General features: G+C 49.6%; 6 protein-coding genes across 6 annotated transcripts; 3 read left to right on the top strand and 3 right to left on the bottom strand.

Annotated features, from left to right (window-relative positions):
• Window positions 1-57: 57 nt before the first annotated feature.
• Window positions 58-3,225, bottom strand: Bathy06g02180 (peptidase U32; the record flags this gene model as incomplete). Its single annotated transcript, XM_007512631.1, has 1 exon — window positions 58-3,225. One exon carries the CDS (start codon window positions 3,223-3,225, stop codon window positions 58-60), a length of 3,168 nt encoding a protein of 1,055 aa, XP_007512693.1.
• A 95-nt stretch (window positions 3,226-3,320) lies between these two features.
• On the top strand, window positions 3,321-4,763 carry Bathy06g02170 (unknown protein; the record flags this gene model as incomplete). Its single annotated transcript, XM_007512472.1, has 1 exon — window positions 3,321-4,763. One exon carries the CDS (start codon window positions 3,321-3,323, stop codon window positions 4,761-4,763), a length of 1,443 nt encoding a protein of 480 aa, XP_007512534.1.
• A 61-nt stretch (window positions 4,764-4,824) lies between these two features.
• On the top strand, window positions 4,825-5,151 carry Bathy06g02160 (unknown protein; the record flags this gene model as incomplete). Its single annotated transcript, XM_007512717.1, has 1 exon — window positions 4,825-5,151. One exon carries the CDS (start codon window positions 4,825-4,827, stop codon window positions 5,149-5,151), a length of 327 nt encoding a protein of 108 aa, XP_007512779.1.
• A 299-nt stretch (window positions 5,152-5,450) lies between these two features.
• Bathy06g02150 (serine hydroxymethyltransferase) lies at window positions 5,451-6,824 on the bottom strand (the record flags this gene model as incomplete). The annotated part of the gene is made up of 1 exon (XM_007512532.1): window positions 5,451-6,824. The coding sequence occupies one exon, from the start codon at window positions 6,822-6,824 to the stop codon at window positions 5,451-5,453; it is 1,374 nt and encodes a 457-aa protein (XP_007512594.1).
• A 260-nt stretch (window positions 6,825-7,084) lies between these two features.
• On the top strand, window positions 7,085-8,788 carry Bathy06g02140 (predicted protein; the record flags this gene model as incomplete). The annotated part of the gene is made up of 1 exon (XM_007512300.1): window positions 7,085-8,788. One exon carries the CDS (start codon window positions 7,085-7,087, stop codon window positions 8,786-8,788), a length of 1,704 nt encoding a protein of 567 aa, XP_007512362.1.
• Window positions 8,789-8,871: 83 nt separating this feature from the next.
• Bathy06g02130 (predicted protein) lies at window positions 8,872-13,521 on the bottom strand (the record flags this gene model as incomplete). Its single annotated transcript, XM_007512685.1, has 1 exon — window positions 8,872-13,521. The coding sequence occupies one exon, from the start codon at window positions 13,519-13,521 to the stop codon at window positions 8,872-8,874; it is 4,650 nt and encodes a 1,549-aa protein (XP_007512747.1).
• Window positions 13,522-14,175: the final 654 nt, after the last annotated feature.

Genomic DNA, 14,175 nt, shown 5'->3' with positions numbered 1-14,175 from the left:
CAAAGAATCTCGATTTTACGCAAGCGGACGGTCTCTCCCTCTCGCTTCTTCCTCTTCTCATCTCGATACCGACGAGGAGGGTTTCTTACTACTGTTATCTTTATTCGTGTTATTAGTATACCTTTTCTTCTTTTTCTCCTGATTGTTCAACTTGATCTCAGCCGCGGTTTTCTTCATCCCGTCTCTGCTCTTCTCTTCTCTCACGGCGAAGGAACCGACGTTGCATCCTTGGACGTTTCCGTTTTTGTCTTTGACTTTCCTCAACTGCTCGTACGCGTCTCGAGAGGATATTTCTCCTCTGAGCAACTTCTCGTACGTGTGTAAGAGCAAAACAGTTTCGTTTTTATCCGTATCCACGAGTTCAATTCGGTAGTTCTTTATGTTTCCGATGTTTATCCAATCTTGAACAAACATGGCGCCGGATTGCGCTTCGGCGTTGAAGACGGTGTTGCGACAGCCCATGTCCGCGAGAACTAAATGGTCTTTGCCGTTCGAGTCGCGCAATCGCGCGTCGTTTGTTTCGCACGGGTGGCCGCAATCTTTGTAGCTGTTACCATCGGAGAGGAAACGGCAAAAGACGCAGTGCTCCGTGTGGAAGATTGGGAGATGGCAGTGAAGGATGATTTCGATTTTCGAGGCGGCGGTTTGCGGAGGAAGCGCGGCGGCGAGGTTGCGGATTTGGCGCGCGTTTAGGTCGTGCGTTAACGCCAAACGCTCCAGGTTGAACCTTTCCAGGAACGTGGAGGTGGTGAGAACATTTGCGGCGTTCAAGCTGAAATCGCCGCGAAGTCGCGGATAGGTTTTCCCTTCTTCCGCTTTTTCCGGGATCAACTCGTTCAGTTTGCGAAGTAGGCCCGCGGACCGAACTAAAAGGGCGTCCGCGTTTAAGCTTAAATAAAACCGCCACAATTTTTCCTCGTCCGGTTTCAACACGCGCGGAGTCGCGACTACGGCTTTTTTACCAGCTTCTTGGATTTTCTTCACCGCGTCGCGTAAACCGTGGACTTCCAAGAAATCGGCTTGAATTTCGTCCAAGAAATCAAACGCGCAACACGTTTCGACTTGTTCCATCGTTCGGCAGAGCACGGTAAGTTTAGGCTCGTCGTCCGGAGACGATTTTGTTGTCGGAACATTCTTTTCTCTTGTTTTTGACGCGATTGCCGTCGGCGTGCCCCACCATTTTTCAATTTCATTTTTGTACATTTGGTCTGAAACGCTCACGTCGTCGCTCGCCATCGCTTCCGCTTTCACCGCGCCCATGTTGCGTCGTTTCTCCAGCAACATTTCGACCGCTTCTCTTCGCGCTTTCTTGATTTCGCCGGCTGGAACGAAGATGTTGTTCTCATCGGTCTCAGTCTCCGAGAAGAAGAGTTTCTTGCAGTCGATGTTCTTTTCATCGTCGAGAAAAAATGGCGTTCCTCCTAATTCGCCGATCGTTTTTGCGATGGATTGAAAATCAATCGGTTGTTTCTTCGCCTCTGAAATGTGCACGGACGTCATCGCTTCGCCAACGTTTCCTAACGAATCGTACAAAGCGATCTTCAAAGGCGCATCGCGCGATCCAGAGACTATACAAACGACGTCATCGCGCCCATCCGCACTCGGCGACGCGGACGATGCCGTCGCCACTACCTCTTCCTCGCTCTTCTCCTTCTTGCGATGTTGCGCCTTCTTCTCGCCGGACGTCGTCGACGTTCGCCACACGATATTCCCGGGTCGAATTTTCTGGTAATCCATTGAGTTCCTCGCAAATGCCAAAGTTACAAACTCGCTCGAACACATCTCGCTCGAGTCCACGTAACTCCCTCTTTCGTCGAAGATTTCGTAAATGAAACCGCCTTGCTCGTCGAGTTCCGGCGCGCCGTCATCAAACACGACGCCAAACCCGCGCTTCAAAACGCCATTGATGGAAGAGCTATCTTCTTCGTTGTTGTTGTTAGTCGTTGTTGTTGTTTGTATCGTCACTCGTTCTTTCTTTGCGTCTACTTCGACCACTCGCCCGGCGAATACGCCTCGATGCCTCGGATTTCGCCCTCTCACAATCGTTTGATGCCGAGTGCCCTCTAAAAAACCAGTCGTTAACCCGTCAAAGTGTTCGTCTTGCGCACGAGCAAACACCTGTCGCAACTCCAATCTCGACTCATCCGTCAACAACTCCTTCTTGGACACATTTCTATTCTCCCACGCTAAGTCTACCGCTCGCCGATACGCCGCCGTCGTCAACCCGACGTACTCTTCGCCTTTCAATCGCCCTTCAATTTTAAAGCATGACACGCCGGCGTCGATTAATTGCGGAACTAAATCTACCGCCATTAAATCTTGCGGACTTAAGAGATACTTCTCGTCCCCCATCGCTTTAATTTCCCCGTTCACTACAAACCCGTACGGCATGCGACACGCCTGCGCGCATTGCCCTCGATTCGCCGACCTCCCGCCCCACGCCTCGCTCGAAAAGCACTGCCCGGAATAACTCACGCACAACGCGCCGTGCGTAAACGCTTCAACCGTCGTCTCCGGTGACTTCTCCACCACCGTTTTTATCTCCTCAATGGATAACTCCCTCCCGACGACGACTCTCTCGCACCCAATCTCCTTCGCGAACATGGCGCCGTTCGCATCCGTGATCGACATCTGCGTCGATCCGTGCACTGCCATGTTCGGCGCCACCCGTTTCACCAACCTCGCCGCGCCCACGTCTTGCACAATCATCGCGTCCACGCCATTTGTCGCGCACGCTCGTATTAAGCTTTCGCATTCCGTCAATTCATCGTCGAATACGAGCACGTTCATGGTCACGTACCCTTTCGCGCCTCTTTCTCGTAAAAAATCCATCACTTTAGGCAACTCCTTCACGGTGAAATTATTCGCTCGCGCTCGTGCGTTTAAAAGCTCCAGGCCGAAGTACACGCAATCCGCGCCGTTTTTTATCGCCGCTTCCAGTTGTGGCCATCCACCCGCTGGGGCGAGAACGTCTGGTTTCTTCTTCATCGTCCTTTTCCTTTGTTCGTTGTGCACCACGTCGTCGTCGTCCAATTCGTCGCCGCCGCTGTACAAGTCTGGATTTTTTCTCATCTTTTCCCCGTCGTCGTCGTTTACTCCATCGTTCGACGATGATTTCGCTTCGGTGGTGGTCGCGCGAGAATACCGCGCGCTTTTTTTCCTCCTCGGACGAAAAAGACGAGGAGGACGGGCGATTGGCGACGACGTGAGCTGCGCTAAAGTCATCGTCATCATCCCTCTAAAACGGTTAATTTATGACGCACATTCTCCATAAAACGCGCACATACATACACATACGTTTGCGCCAAAACGCACGAAAAATGCGTCGAGCGTTGCGAACGCTCGAAGAGTCCGTCCGAAACGTCGAATATCTCGCACCTGCGTATATTTTGCGAGAAGAAAATGCAACTTTTGAAGGGGACAGAGTCTTCCTCGATTTGGTTAAAAAGACGACGGCGTTCCTTTCCCGGAAACGGAAAAGGAGCGCGAGGAGTACTCTTTTCGTGCGATTTACGACGCAGAAAACACTCGTAGAGGAACAGTTGAAAGAAGTAAAAGAGGGCGTTGTGGTCGTCGATGCGAACGAGTTTGTTTTTGAGAGAAGAAGCGGCTTTGATTTCGGCTTTGAGAAGGAGGAGGAAAACGAGAACGCTTTGGAGAGACTGTTGGGGAAATTAGGGGAGATTCTGAACGCAGACGCACGTGAGACGAAGAGAGACGAAGAAGAAGCAAAATCGCTTTCGCCAAGAAGAACGACGACGGGAGAGTTGGGAACGGACAAAACGGATGCGATTAGGAATGATAAGAGTAACAACACCATCCCCCGATCCGGGATATTTGGATACGCGTCGAAGGATTCGGAACATCAAACGGTGGTGTTTCTCGACGACATTTCGTGCGTGAGTTTTATATACGGCGAACAAAGCGTCGTTCGGTTCGTTCGAGCGGTGCAACGGATGTCGCGAGCGAGAGGGGTGGTGGTGAGAGAACGAGTTTTTTCTTCTTCTTCGACGACGACGGCGACGAATGGCGGCGGTAACGAGAGAAGCAGCAGTAGGAGGAGTAGACGACGGAGGAGTGGACGCAGCGCGGCGAGCGATGTGCTCGCGAACGATGCGAGCTGTTCGTGCGCGATGACGCTTTCCAGGCAGAGTAACGGTAGGATTAGAAGTAAAGGTGGAAGCGGTAGAAAAACGCTCTTCACGGCGGAAGCGAAACGAGGCGCGACGAGGAAGACCAGAGAGACAGACGTCGTGCAGTTCGTAAAGGTTCCCAGTAGCAGTAGTAGTGGTACTACTACTAACCAATACATAGCTTTAGAGTATACCTCCATAGACGACGCGTTACGGAACGAAAAGGATATCCAGAAAGCGCGAGAGCGTTCCCGAACGGAAAAATTGGCGGACAAACTCAACAAGTTTTCCACGTTCAATTTAGGCATCAACGCGACGAACGGGGGAAACCAACGCGAACGAGACGCTAAACGCAACGTCAAACTCGCGTACCAACACGAAGGAGGAACGACAGCAACAAATGACATCATCGCGACCACGACCGCGACGGCATCGAGGACCCACGCCGAAACCGCAACCTTCCGCCAAACGCTCCCTCGCGACGCCGGCGGTCTCCTCGGCCGCGCCGGCCAAGGCCACGGCGAGAAGATCAAAAACTTGCTCGAATACGAGCGAGACGAAACCGATGAACACGATTACGGATCTGGTGTCGATACGGATGAAGAGATTGATGATTTAGATGACTTTTAATGCGCATTTAACCAAATCCTCATAAAAATGGCATCTCACTCCTAAACGTACGAAAACTGTTATGGGCATAGACAGCACGACGGAAACGTTGGAATCTTACTTCCATCCGGATTCCTCCAAGGATATGAAGCTTCAGGAACGGCAAACGGTTGTTGTCGTCGTTTTTCTCATTTTAGTCATAGGTGGGTTTCTCTTTTACATCGTCGCGGAAGTCGCCGAGCGAAGACTCTCCGTCGGGGGAAATGTTGCGATGAAAGAGAAATTATCACCGACGCCGAAAAATGCGCCGATGAATAGGTTTCGAGACAATAATAACACGAAGAGAGGTGGGAGGTTAGATACGAGCGTTCTGAGGACGAACGCGGCTGGGACGGACGTGATCGTGTGATGCATTTTTAAGCGCATAAAAGAGCAATTCTTTTCGTAATAAGCAAAAGAGTAGGTGTTGGTGGAATAGGAGCTCCAACGCGACATTTAATACGAACCGCGGTAGAGTACCAGTAATATCGGTACTGTGTGTAATTTAAATAGTAGTAGTAGTATGACTTTGTGTTTTAAAAGTGGTCTCAGTGTGTGTGTGTGTGTGTAAATGTGTGTAATAATTTAAGCGACTCTCGCGTCTCGCGTCAAGTCTCTCGGGAGGGCGAAACGTTACACTCTCGCCCTCGCTTTCACTCACTTACTTACTCACATGTCGACGCTGTCCCGGGTAAAGCCGGGCATATCGAACGCCTCGGCAAAGGCCTCGACTTTTCCCTTCAACGCCGCGACTTCTTTGCTTCCGTCGATGCCTTTCTTCCAGTCTACCAATTTCTTACCGTGCGTTTCTTGCGCGTTCAAACCGATTTTCGCGGCTTCGTCCAAGAATACGGCGATTTGTTCGAAATCCTTTTCCACCAAACCGCGACTGGTCATAGCGGGCGCGCCAATGCGGCATCCACCCGGGGTCAAAGCGCTCGCGTCGCCAAACACCGCGTTCTTGTTCAACGTGATGTGCACGGAATCGCAAATGTATTCCATCTTGGATCCGGTTAAACCGTTCGGTCGCAAATCCCACAACACCAAATGGTTCTCGGTACCACCGGTGACCATGGAATACCCTAACTCGATCAATTTCTTTGCCAACGCGTCCGCGTTTTTCTTCGTTTGCACTTGATACTTTTTAAACTCGTCGGTTTGCGCGTGCTTCAACGCGACGCACAACGCGGCGATTTGGTGGTTGTGCGGACCGCCTTGTAAACTCGGGAACACGGCGTTGTTAATTTTCCCTTCGAACGCTCTCTCGTCTCTTCGAAAGAAGATCATACCCGCTCTCGGTCCTCTCAAGGATTTGTGTGTCGTCGTCGTCACCACGTCGCAATACTCAAACGGCGACGCTTGCTCCTTGGCCGCGACCAACCCGCTAATGTGCGCCATATCCATCATCAACATCGCCCCGCATTTATCGGCAATTTCCCGAAACCTCTTATAATCCCAATCTCTCGGGTACGCGCTTCCACCACAAATCAACATCTTCGGTCGAAAATCCATCGCTTTTTCCTCCAGCTTCTCGTAATCGATGTACCCGGTCTCGTAGTTCACCTTGTACGGTAAACTCTCGAAGAAAATCGACGTCGCGGAGATCTTCTTCCCGTGCGCGGTGTAATACCCGTGCGTCAAGTGTCCTCCACTTGGTAAATCCAAACCCATAATTCTATCGTGCGGTTGTAACAAAGCCACGTATACCGCCATATTCGCCGGCGACCCGGAATACGGTTGCACGTTCACCCCCCACTCCTTCTCGCTCAACCCGTAGGCTTTTAACGCTCGATCTTGACACTCCATCTCGATCAAATCGATGTTTTCGTTCCCGCCGTAATACCTCGCGTTCGGTTGTCCTTCTGAATATTTGTTCGTGCAGCACGACCCTAACGCTTCCATCACCGGCGAGGAGGTGAAATTCTCCGAGGCGATGAGTTCTATCCCTCGGATTTGCCTCAGCTTTTCTTTTTGGATGAGTTGGTAAATGAGAGGGTCGGCGGATTTTAAACTTTGTAACGCCTCGGGGAATACTTTCTCCATTTTTACTTATATCTTATATTATTTTGTTGCGTTGATAACGCTTCGTTGTTAACTCTTCTTTCTTTTCTTTCTCTCGAAAAGGCGTCGCGTGCTCGTTGTCGCGCTCCGTCGTTGTTAAATGTTCGCTTTGAGGGAAATATTCAAAAAGCGATCTTAAAAGAGGGGGCTCAGTATTTAGGGTTTTTTACTTTTTTCTCTCTCTCGTAACGCCTCCTTTGATTTACATCTCGCATGTGCGTTTTTTTCCATCACATGCAAAGATGACGACTTCGCTTCTTCTTCTTCTCGGAGTTTTCCAACTCGTCGTCGTCGCGGAAGGTCGAGAGAAAAAAGGCGCGTTGTTATCGAATTTTCAAGGTTTAGCGAAATGTCGATACGACCAACGCGTGGCGTTTCCGAGAACTGAAGAGGAGTTGAAACGAATTCTTTTGAGACGGGATGTCAAAGTAATCCGCGCGGTGAGCTCGGACGCGCACTCGTGGAACGAGAAGTTTTGGTGCGCGAGAACCACCGACGAGGAAGAGGAAGAGGAAAGGAACGTGAATATTTTTATGAACGAGGTGAGAGTGGTCGAGGAGGAACAAAGTCGCGCGCGCGTGTTCGATAAGAGAGAATTGAAGGCAAAAGTTACGGTGGATGCGGGAGAGAAAATGAGAACGATGCTTGAATATGTCGCGGAGGAAGGGTACGCGTTGAAATCTGTGCCTTGGTTTATAGATCAAACCGTTGGAGGCGCGCTCGCGACGTGTTCGCACGGGTCGTCGTTAGCTTTTGGTTCGTTGTCGTCGCAACTCGTGAGTCTGCGAACGATGCTCCATAACGGAACCGTGGAAACGATTTCGGAAAGGACGCACGGGAGAGATGTTATGGACGCGTTTCGGTGTCACGTGAATCAACTCGGCATTACGTTAGCGGCTACGTTCGAAATTTTCAAGCAAGACGAGGTTCACAGAATGAACCGATTCGTGAGCGAAGACCACATGCTCCAAGAAATTGAAATGATCAGCGCCGCGGTGAGGAGGTGCGTTGACAACGGGATGGATTGGTGGCATTCATGTGCCATGCGGCGCTCTGCCGTTCGCAATATGGATGACTTATCTTATTATTACTACGTTCCGACGAGAGACGCGCAACGCGTGAAGATTCGCAGAGTAATCACTGACTTTTCGAAAAGAACAAGTGGTGATGATGATGATGATGATGATGATGATGATGATGCGAACGAGGATGATTTCTTATTCTCGTCGTCGTCCTCACCTGCGCGAGTGCTAGATGAGTATTATTTCAAAGCGTCGTCGGTAGACGCAGCAAGCGCGTCAGCCCAGAGCGTTTTAAATCCGAGTTCCATTCGGAATCGTTTGATGCAAAACGACGATCTCGTCTCGGTGTGGACCAACTTATGGCAAGACGCTCTCGAACCCTCCTTACAAAGTATCGTCGCTTCAAACGCAAGCGCATATCTCGCGATGACAGAAGAACAACTCGATCGAAACGACAATTATCCGTTCGATCAAGCAGAGCTCGCCGTGCCTCTGGCCAACGCGGGCGAGTGTTTACGCGGTTTCTTAGATAGCATAAGTGAACAAAGGCAAAAATATTGGAGAAGTCCAATATTAATACGATTCTTAAACGCGGAAAGCGCGTTATTGTCCCCGGCGCATGCGCGACCGAGCATGTACGTAAACATTGAAAACTACAAGAGAAGCGAAGAAGGAAAAGCCGCGTTCCGCGACGCGATTCGTTATTTAGCGTCGAAAGAGAAGTGCGATGGAAGGTTGCACTTTGGCAAGTTCGGCTGGGAGGACGTTGAGACGTACTCTCTGTACGAAAAATACGGGAATGCGTATTGTAAATTTCTTTGCGTAAAAGACAGATACGATCCATCGAGGCGATTCGAGACGCGAGAGATGAGTCGTATTTTCGAAAGGGATCTCGATAAATGCCTTCCACGTGCGTGCGATTAGTGCGTAAACTAACTAAAAGTACTATACTACAAATACAAATCTATAGAATAAACGAATCTACTCATCTATTTTTAAAGCGTCTGTTAACGACACACGCGGACCATTCCATCCGAAGACAAAGCGACAAACAATCGACTTCGCGGTAATATTTGAATCGCACGTAAAGCGCTGTTGCCGTCATCGTACAAACTCATCGTTTCTACTTTACTCGACATTTCGTCATCTGCCGCGCTCGAGTCTTCCGCATCGAATACCCCAATACCATTTGCTACCGTCGCGATGAAACAACTTTTTGAGTCAAGCATATCGAAATCGCATATTGCGTTCCCTTTCGCGCGATGTTTGTTCTTATCGCTGGAAGACATTTGATGCGCGCGAGCATCGCTCGGCGGAACGTGAAACGAACGAACTCTTGCCGTCGAACGCGATGAAAATTTCCTCGCGTCCCATACGTTCACAATACCGTCGTTTGAACTCGTGATGAACTGGAAGTTGCTCGTACCTTGATGATTTTCTAAACATCGCACTCGTGTGCAATGGTCGTCGTGCGCTTGGAAATTCGCAAACACTTTACACGTTCTGGCATCGATGGCGGCGACGGATCCGTTCCCGAACGAGCAAAAAATATTACTGGCACCGTTACACTCGATAGAACGAACGCGCGCGTTCGCTTCTTCTGATAGCACATGCGTTCTCGTAAACGAACCAGTCTCGCAATCCGCAATGGCTATGGAACCTCGCAAAGTACCCGCGACCAAGGTGCTTAAATTCGAGTCGTGCGCTAGGCACGAAAATCCATCGCGCCTGGACAGGAGGGACTTGTCCCTCGAACGCCATAGCGTTGGGCATTCCGCGCCGTCGTTGAATTCGTCGCTATCGATGTCGTCGTAGATGGTATCGTCGAAACTGTTGTTGGATGACCTTTTGCTTACTTTTGCTAAAAACAAACTCAAATAACCAGCGTCGTCCGCCGTCGCTATCGTCTCACCTTGCGGATCGAGAAAACATCCAGCGCGGATATTTGCATCTGGTTCATGAATCGCGAAAGGCGCTCGAAACTGCAAAAACGAAGTAGCGTTTGCGATCGACGACTCTTTATTCTTTGGGCTCGCGCTGATGTACCAAATCCGACACGCCGTGCCTCTTCTCAAGCCGCCGCGATAGTGCGCGCCGCACGTCAAGACTCTCGTTTCAGACTCGGAAACTCGTAAAGCGCCGTTCCCGTCAAAGAAATCGTTGTTGTTCCCATTTACTCTCGAGTTATCGCTTGTTACTGATCGCGAATAAATTTTTGCGTTCGAAGATTCGCGGTTTGGCATTTCGATTGACTTCCGAGCATCGACGCCAAAGCCTCTCGAATGCGCTCTCCACTTGGCGAGCGTTTCTAAACGCACCACCCAAGGTTTCGTACTTTCATCGCGAAAAAATCCAATTGATGAAGACAATAACGCGCTTGGACTGTTGGAAGAAGCAACGCTGTCTCCGGGTAAAAATATCCACGGTCCACGGTTTCGTATTTTTACGACCGCTTCGTCAATCTCCTCTTCTGAATCGTCGTCGGCGTCGTCGGCGTCAATATCCGCGATGCCCGAATCTCCACCCGTTGCCACATACCTCTCCAACGATAAGAGCGCGATTTCTCTGGATTTCTTCCGTTCAATCTTCTTGACGTTCTCTTTCTGTGCATTCGTCTCCGTTGTCGAGAGTGACATGAACTCGATGATGTCGAGGTGCGCGGGCAATCGACGAGCGTTGCGAATCATTTCAATCGCCTGTTTCGCTCGGTCGACACCATCACGATTCACGGAATTTTGTATCAATGAGATCAACGGCGCGACGACGATCCGGAGTAAGACTGGCATACACAACCGCGAGATGATTTGCTCTAGAACAGCCATGGAAGCTGTGAATTCTTCCTCGTTGACGTCTGTTCTCGGAGAAGTAGCGATTGAAAGCACCGAAGGAAGAATTTTCTCCTCGAAATCGTAATCAGAACACACGGCAGAGGCAACGGAGGTCAAGACAGCCGGATGCAGCAATTCTCTGCGGAAACTCGGTCCTTCTTCATTGATTCGGTAAATCATTTCTTTAGCCGAGGAACCACCCTTTCGAGACGAGACGTTTTCGTTGGCACCCGATTCAAGACACTCAGAATACTGTGCCAACAATACACGCTTGGCCAGAATGTTTGGTTTTCGGAGAATATACATGCTTATATTCGTTGCCGTCATCATCGATGACAATGTACGAGATATGTGTTCTAATGCACACAAATACTCCGCGCAGCTTTGAAAAAGTGACGCAGCCGTCATTGCGCGCTCCATGCTCCTGCGCGAGTATTTTTCGAGATGCGCTTTGGAAGCGCACGCGATGGCGTGCATGCTTTCTTCGACGATAATAGACGCGTGAATAGTCGCCGCTTTGAACGATTGAACAGCATTTCTATCATTACCGATATCTTTGAGACTTTGTATTGCTCGACGTGCGATTTCATCGCACGCGACTAAGCGTTTCGTAGACCCAAGTCTAGAGTCATTTCGCACTTTTCTCAAATCCTCCAACGCTTTCGCATTCAAGAATGCGTCCAACTTCAGAATCTCTTTTGCACTCGGCGGTGTCTCATCGAAGATGAGCTTCTCGATCAGATCTGGTATTTCGTTCGAGTCATCTATTGCGTCCAATAACACGCGCATTTCTTCTCTCGTATCGCTCTCCAGATTAAAATCGTTAACATCGACAAACGCGCCGAGCGTGTCCACCAGCGCTCGTTCGCGAATCTCGCGAAAATGCTCCGGAATATCTCGGTTGGTGAATATAGTGAACAAAGCTGCGCCTAAGGCTCTGAGATCATTTATTTCTGATGCATTCTTTTTACTCGTTTTCTCAGGTGTCGTGAGCGCGTCGACGTACACCTCATCTTGCGATTCGTTCAAATCGACGTTGCGATATTTCTTCAACACGTCTTCGTACTCCTCGTCGTCCTCGTCTACTTCCTCTCCGTCTCCGTTTAAACTTATCGCGCGTAAAGGACTATTTCGCGTTTTACGCACTGGATGCGGGTATCTGAACACTTTCGTGCGTCCGTATGCGAGTAACTTCCCATTATCTTCACCGACTTTACACGTGTTCTTTGCCTCGACTGCACTTGGATTATTGGACGCCGTGCCGACTTGATACCCAAAATGTACATCAAACCACGCGTGTAACCTTTTGCTCACGAAATCAGACTCTAAGCAGCTCCTGTGGATTCGTACGAATTCGTCCGCGTCGCCGGAGGACGAAATCCACGCGGGGACTTGTAAATCGTGCAAGCCGTCTTCAATCAAGGACGATTTGAAAATGCTCGGGTCGTAATAAAATCTCGGTAAACATTCATCCGGCGTCGTTTCAAAAACACGCTGGATCGATTTCGGGTACTCGTTCGGTTCCCAGTCTGGTCGGACAAATTTTTGAAGCATAGCTTTCGATAAGTTCCTTGCCGATTGAACGCACGCTCCGAGTTCTGACATTGAGGGGTCGTCGAGAAGATGGTAGCCAAAGTTTACGAACGATCGATCGAGCATTTCATCTCCTTTCATGAGTCGCGCTTTCGTTTTCGTGAGATCTCGGTAACCGAATAAGGGTTTATCTTCATCGTCGTCATCGTCTTCTGCAGTACTTCTCCATGCTCTTTCGTTCATGGAGGAAGAGAAAGGATGCTTCGAAAAATCGATGACCCACGGCATGAACGCGTGAAACCGAAAATCGCCTTCGCGGCGTCCGGAAATGGCGTTGATGCGCGAAATGTATTCCAGATTTGAAATCGCGCCTAGCCGCCACGCCGCGGTTAATCCACGCAAGTTTCGTCGGTCTTCCTCCATCGCGTCTTCCTTATCTCTTTCCTCTCTGTTTTCGACGCTGTGTGTTGGTGTCGACGTGACTGCGTGGTTGCTCGCGCGAGCGAGCGCGCCAATCTCAATCAAAGGCGTCATCGTTAATTCCACGTTTTTCTCGATGGCTTCTTTCGCCTTGTCTTCATTGATCGAGCAATTCTCTAAACCAACTCTTCCGCGCATGTGTAATCCATTCTCGTGCGTGATGCTCAACCCTTCCACGAGTTGCCTCGCAATCAAACACCTCCTCGATTTCGAGTCGCCGAAAACCGACGGTGAAAACTGCGCGCACGTTCGCAAAGTGTGCGCTCGATGCGGGTACACTAAAAAGAGCGCCCGTTTACAGCGCGTCTCCAAACACGCCACCGGTATTCTCAACGTTCCTTTATTCTTATTTTTATGCTTCGCGCGCAATATCTCCTCTTCAAACGCACTCGGCGTCGCAGTTTTTACTCCTGCATTGTGACTCTTATCGTCGCATAACTTCGCGATGGCTACTTTCGCGTCGCGAATGCGCTCTTCGCCTACGATAATCTCCACGTCGAGCAGCGCGTCCTTTTTCTTCTTCTCATCAGCACCATTCTTCTTAGTATGCGCACTCGTCGTTTCGCGCATACTCTCACCAAAATTGTCGTCTTCGATGTCGTCCTCGTCTGAATCGTCGTCCTCGTCGTTCCCATCCTCGCCCTCTCCCGCGTTTCTTCCTTTTCCTCCTCCTCCTTCAATACTCTCCAGGTGTTCCAAACACAACCGTTTCGGATTGGTCGTTGATATCACGCACTTTATTCCAACTCCGTTCGGCAGCAAAGGTTCGACCAGGGATAGAATTTCTCTCTCCGAAAGCATCGTCGTCGTCGTCATCTTTGCATTATCCTCGCGCTTTTATCTCCTCCTTCATCTTCACGCACACGTTCAGAATCAAAAACATCGCTCCGGAAAGAATCAAAACCGCCAGAATGTTTTTCTGGATGGTACACAATCGTTCTCGCCGTTCTCGGTTTCGTATTAAAAGCTGATGATTATTCCTTTTATTCAGAAGAAGAATTTCCTGCGCTCCCTTTCCTTCAATTTCACCGGACGCGAACGCAGAGGACGATGAAACAGACGATGATGGTTTTGCCGCGCTCGATGCAAAAGCCATTCGCGTCGTTTTTTTGTCTCTGGTGTTTGTTTGGAGAGAGAGACGTGCTTTCTCAATTCCTAAACCCTACACCCTAAACAATAAAGAAGCAAAAATGGAAAGCAACGCTTTCACATAAAACACACATGAAAAGTTTCTCTTCTGTTTGTTTGTTTGTGTCTCTCTTTTGCCGTTCTCTCTCTCTCTCTCTCTCTCTCTCTCTCTCCGTCAAAGTCTTTGGAAGTTTGGAAGCGCACACTTCTTTTGAAGAGGAGGAATTGAGGTTTCTTCAAACGAGATCTCTCGAGCGGCTTCGTAATAACAAACTTTATTGTTAAAGGAGGTCTTCTTTATTGGAAATTCCCCTAATTTAAAGAGACTGCTTTTGAAGGAAT

Source organism: Bathycoccus prasinos (genome assembly GCF_002220235.1).
Source record: "Bathycoccus prasinos genomic : Chromosome_6".
NCBI lineage: Eukaryota > Viridiplantae > Chlorophyta > Mamiellophyceae > Mamiellales > Bathycoccaceae > Bathycoccus > Bathycoccus prasinos.
The sequence above is the reverse complement of the archived record's forward strand: the minus strand, read 5'-3'. Positions and strand labels throughout refer to the sequence as shown.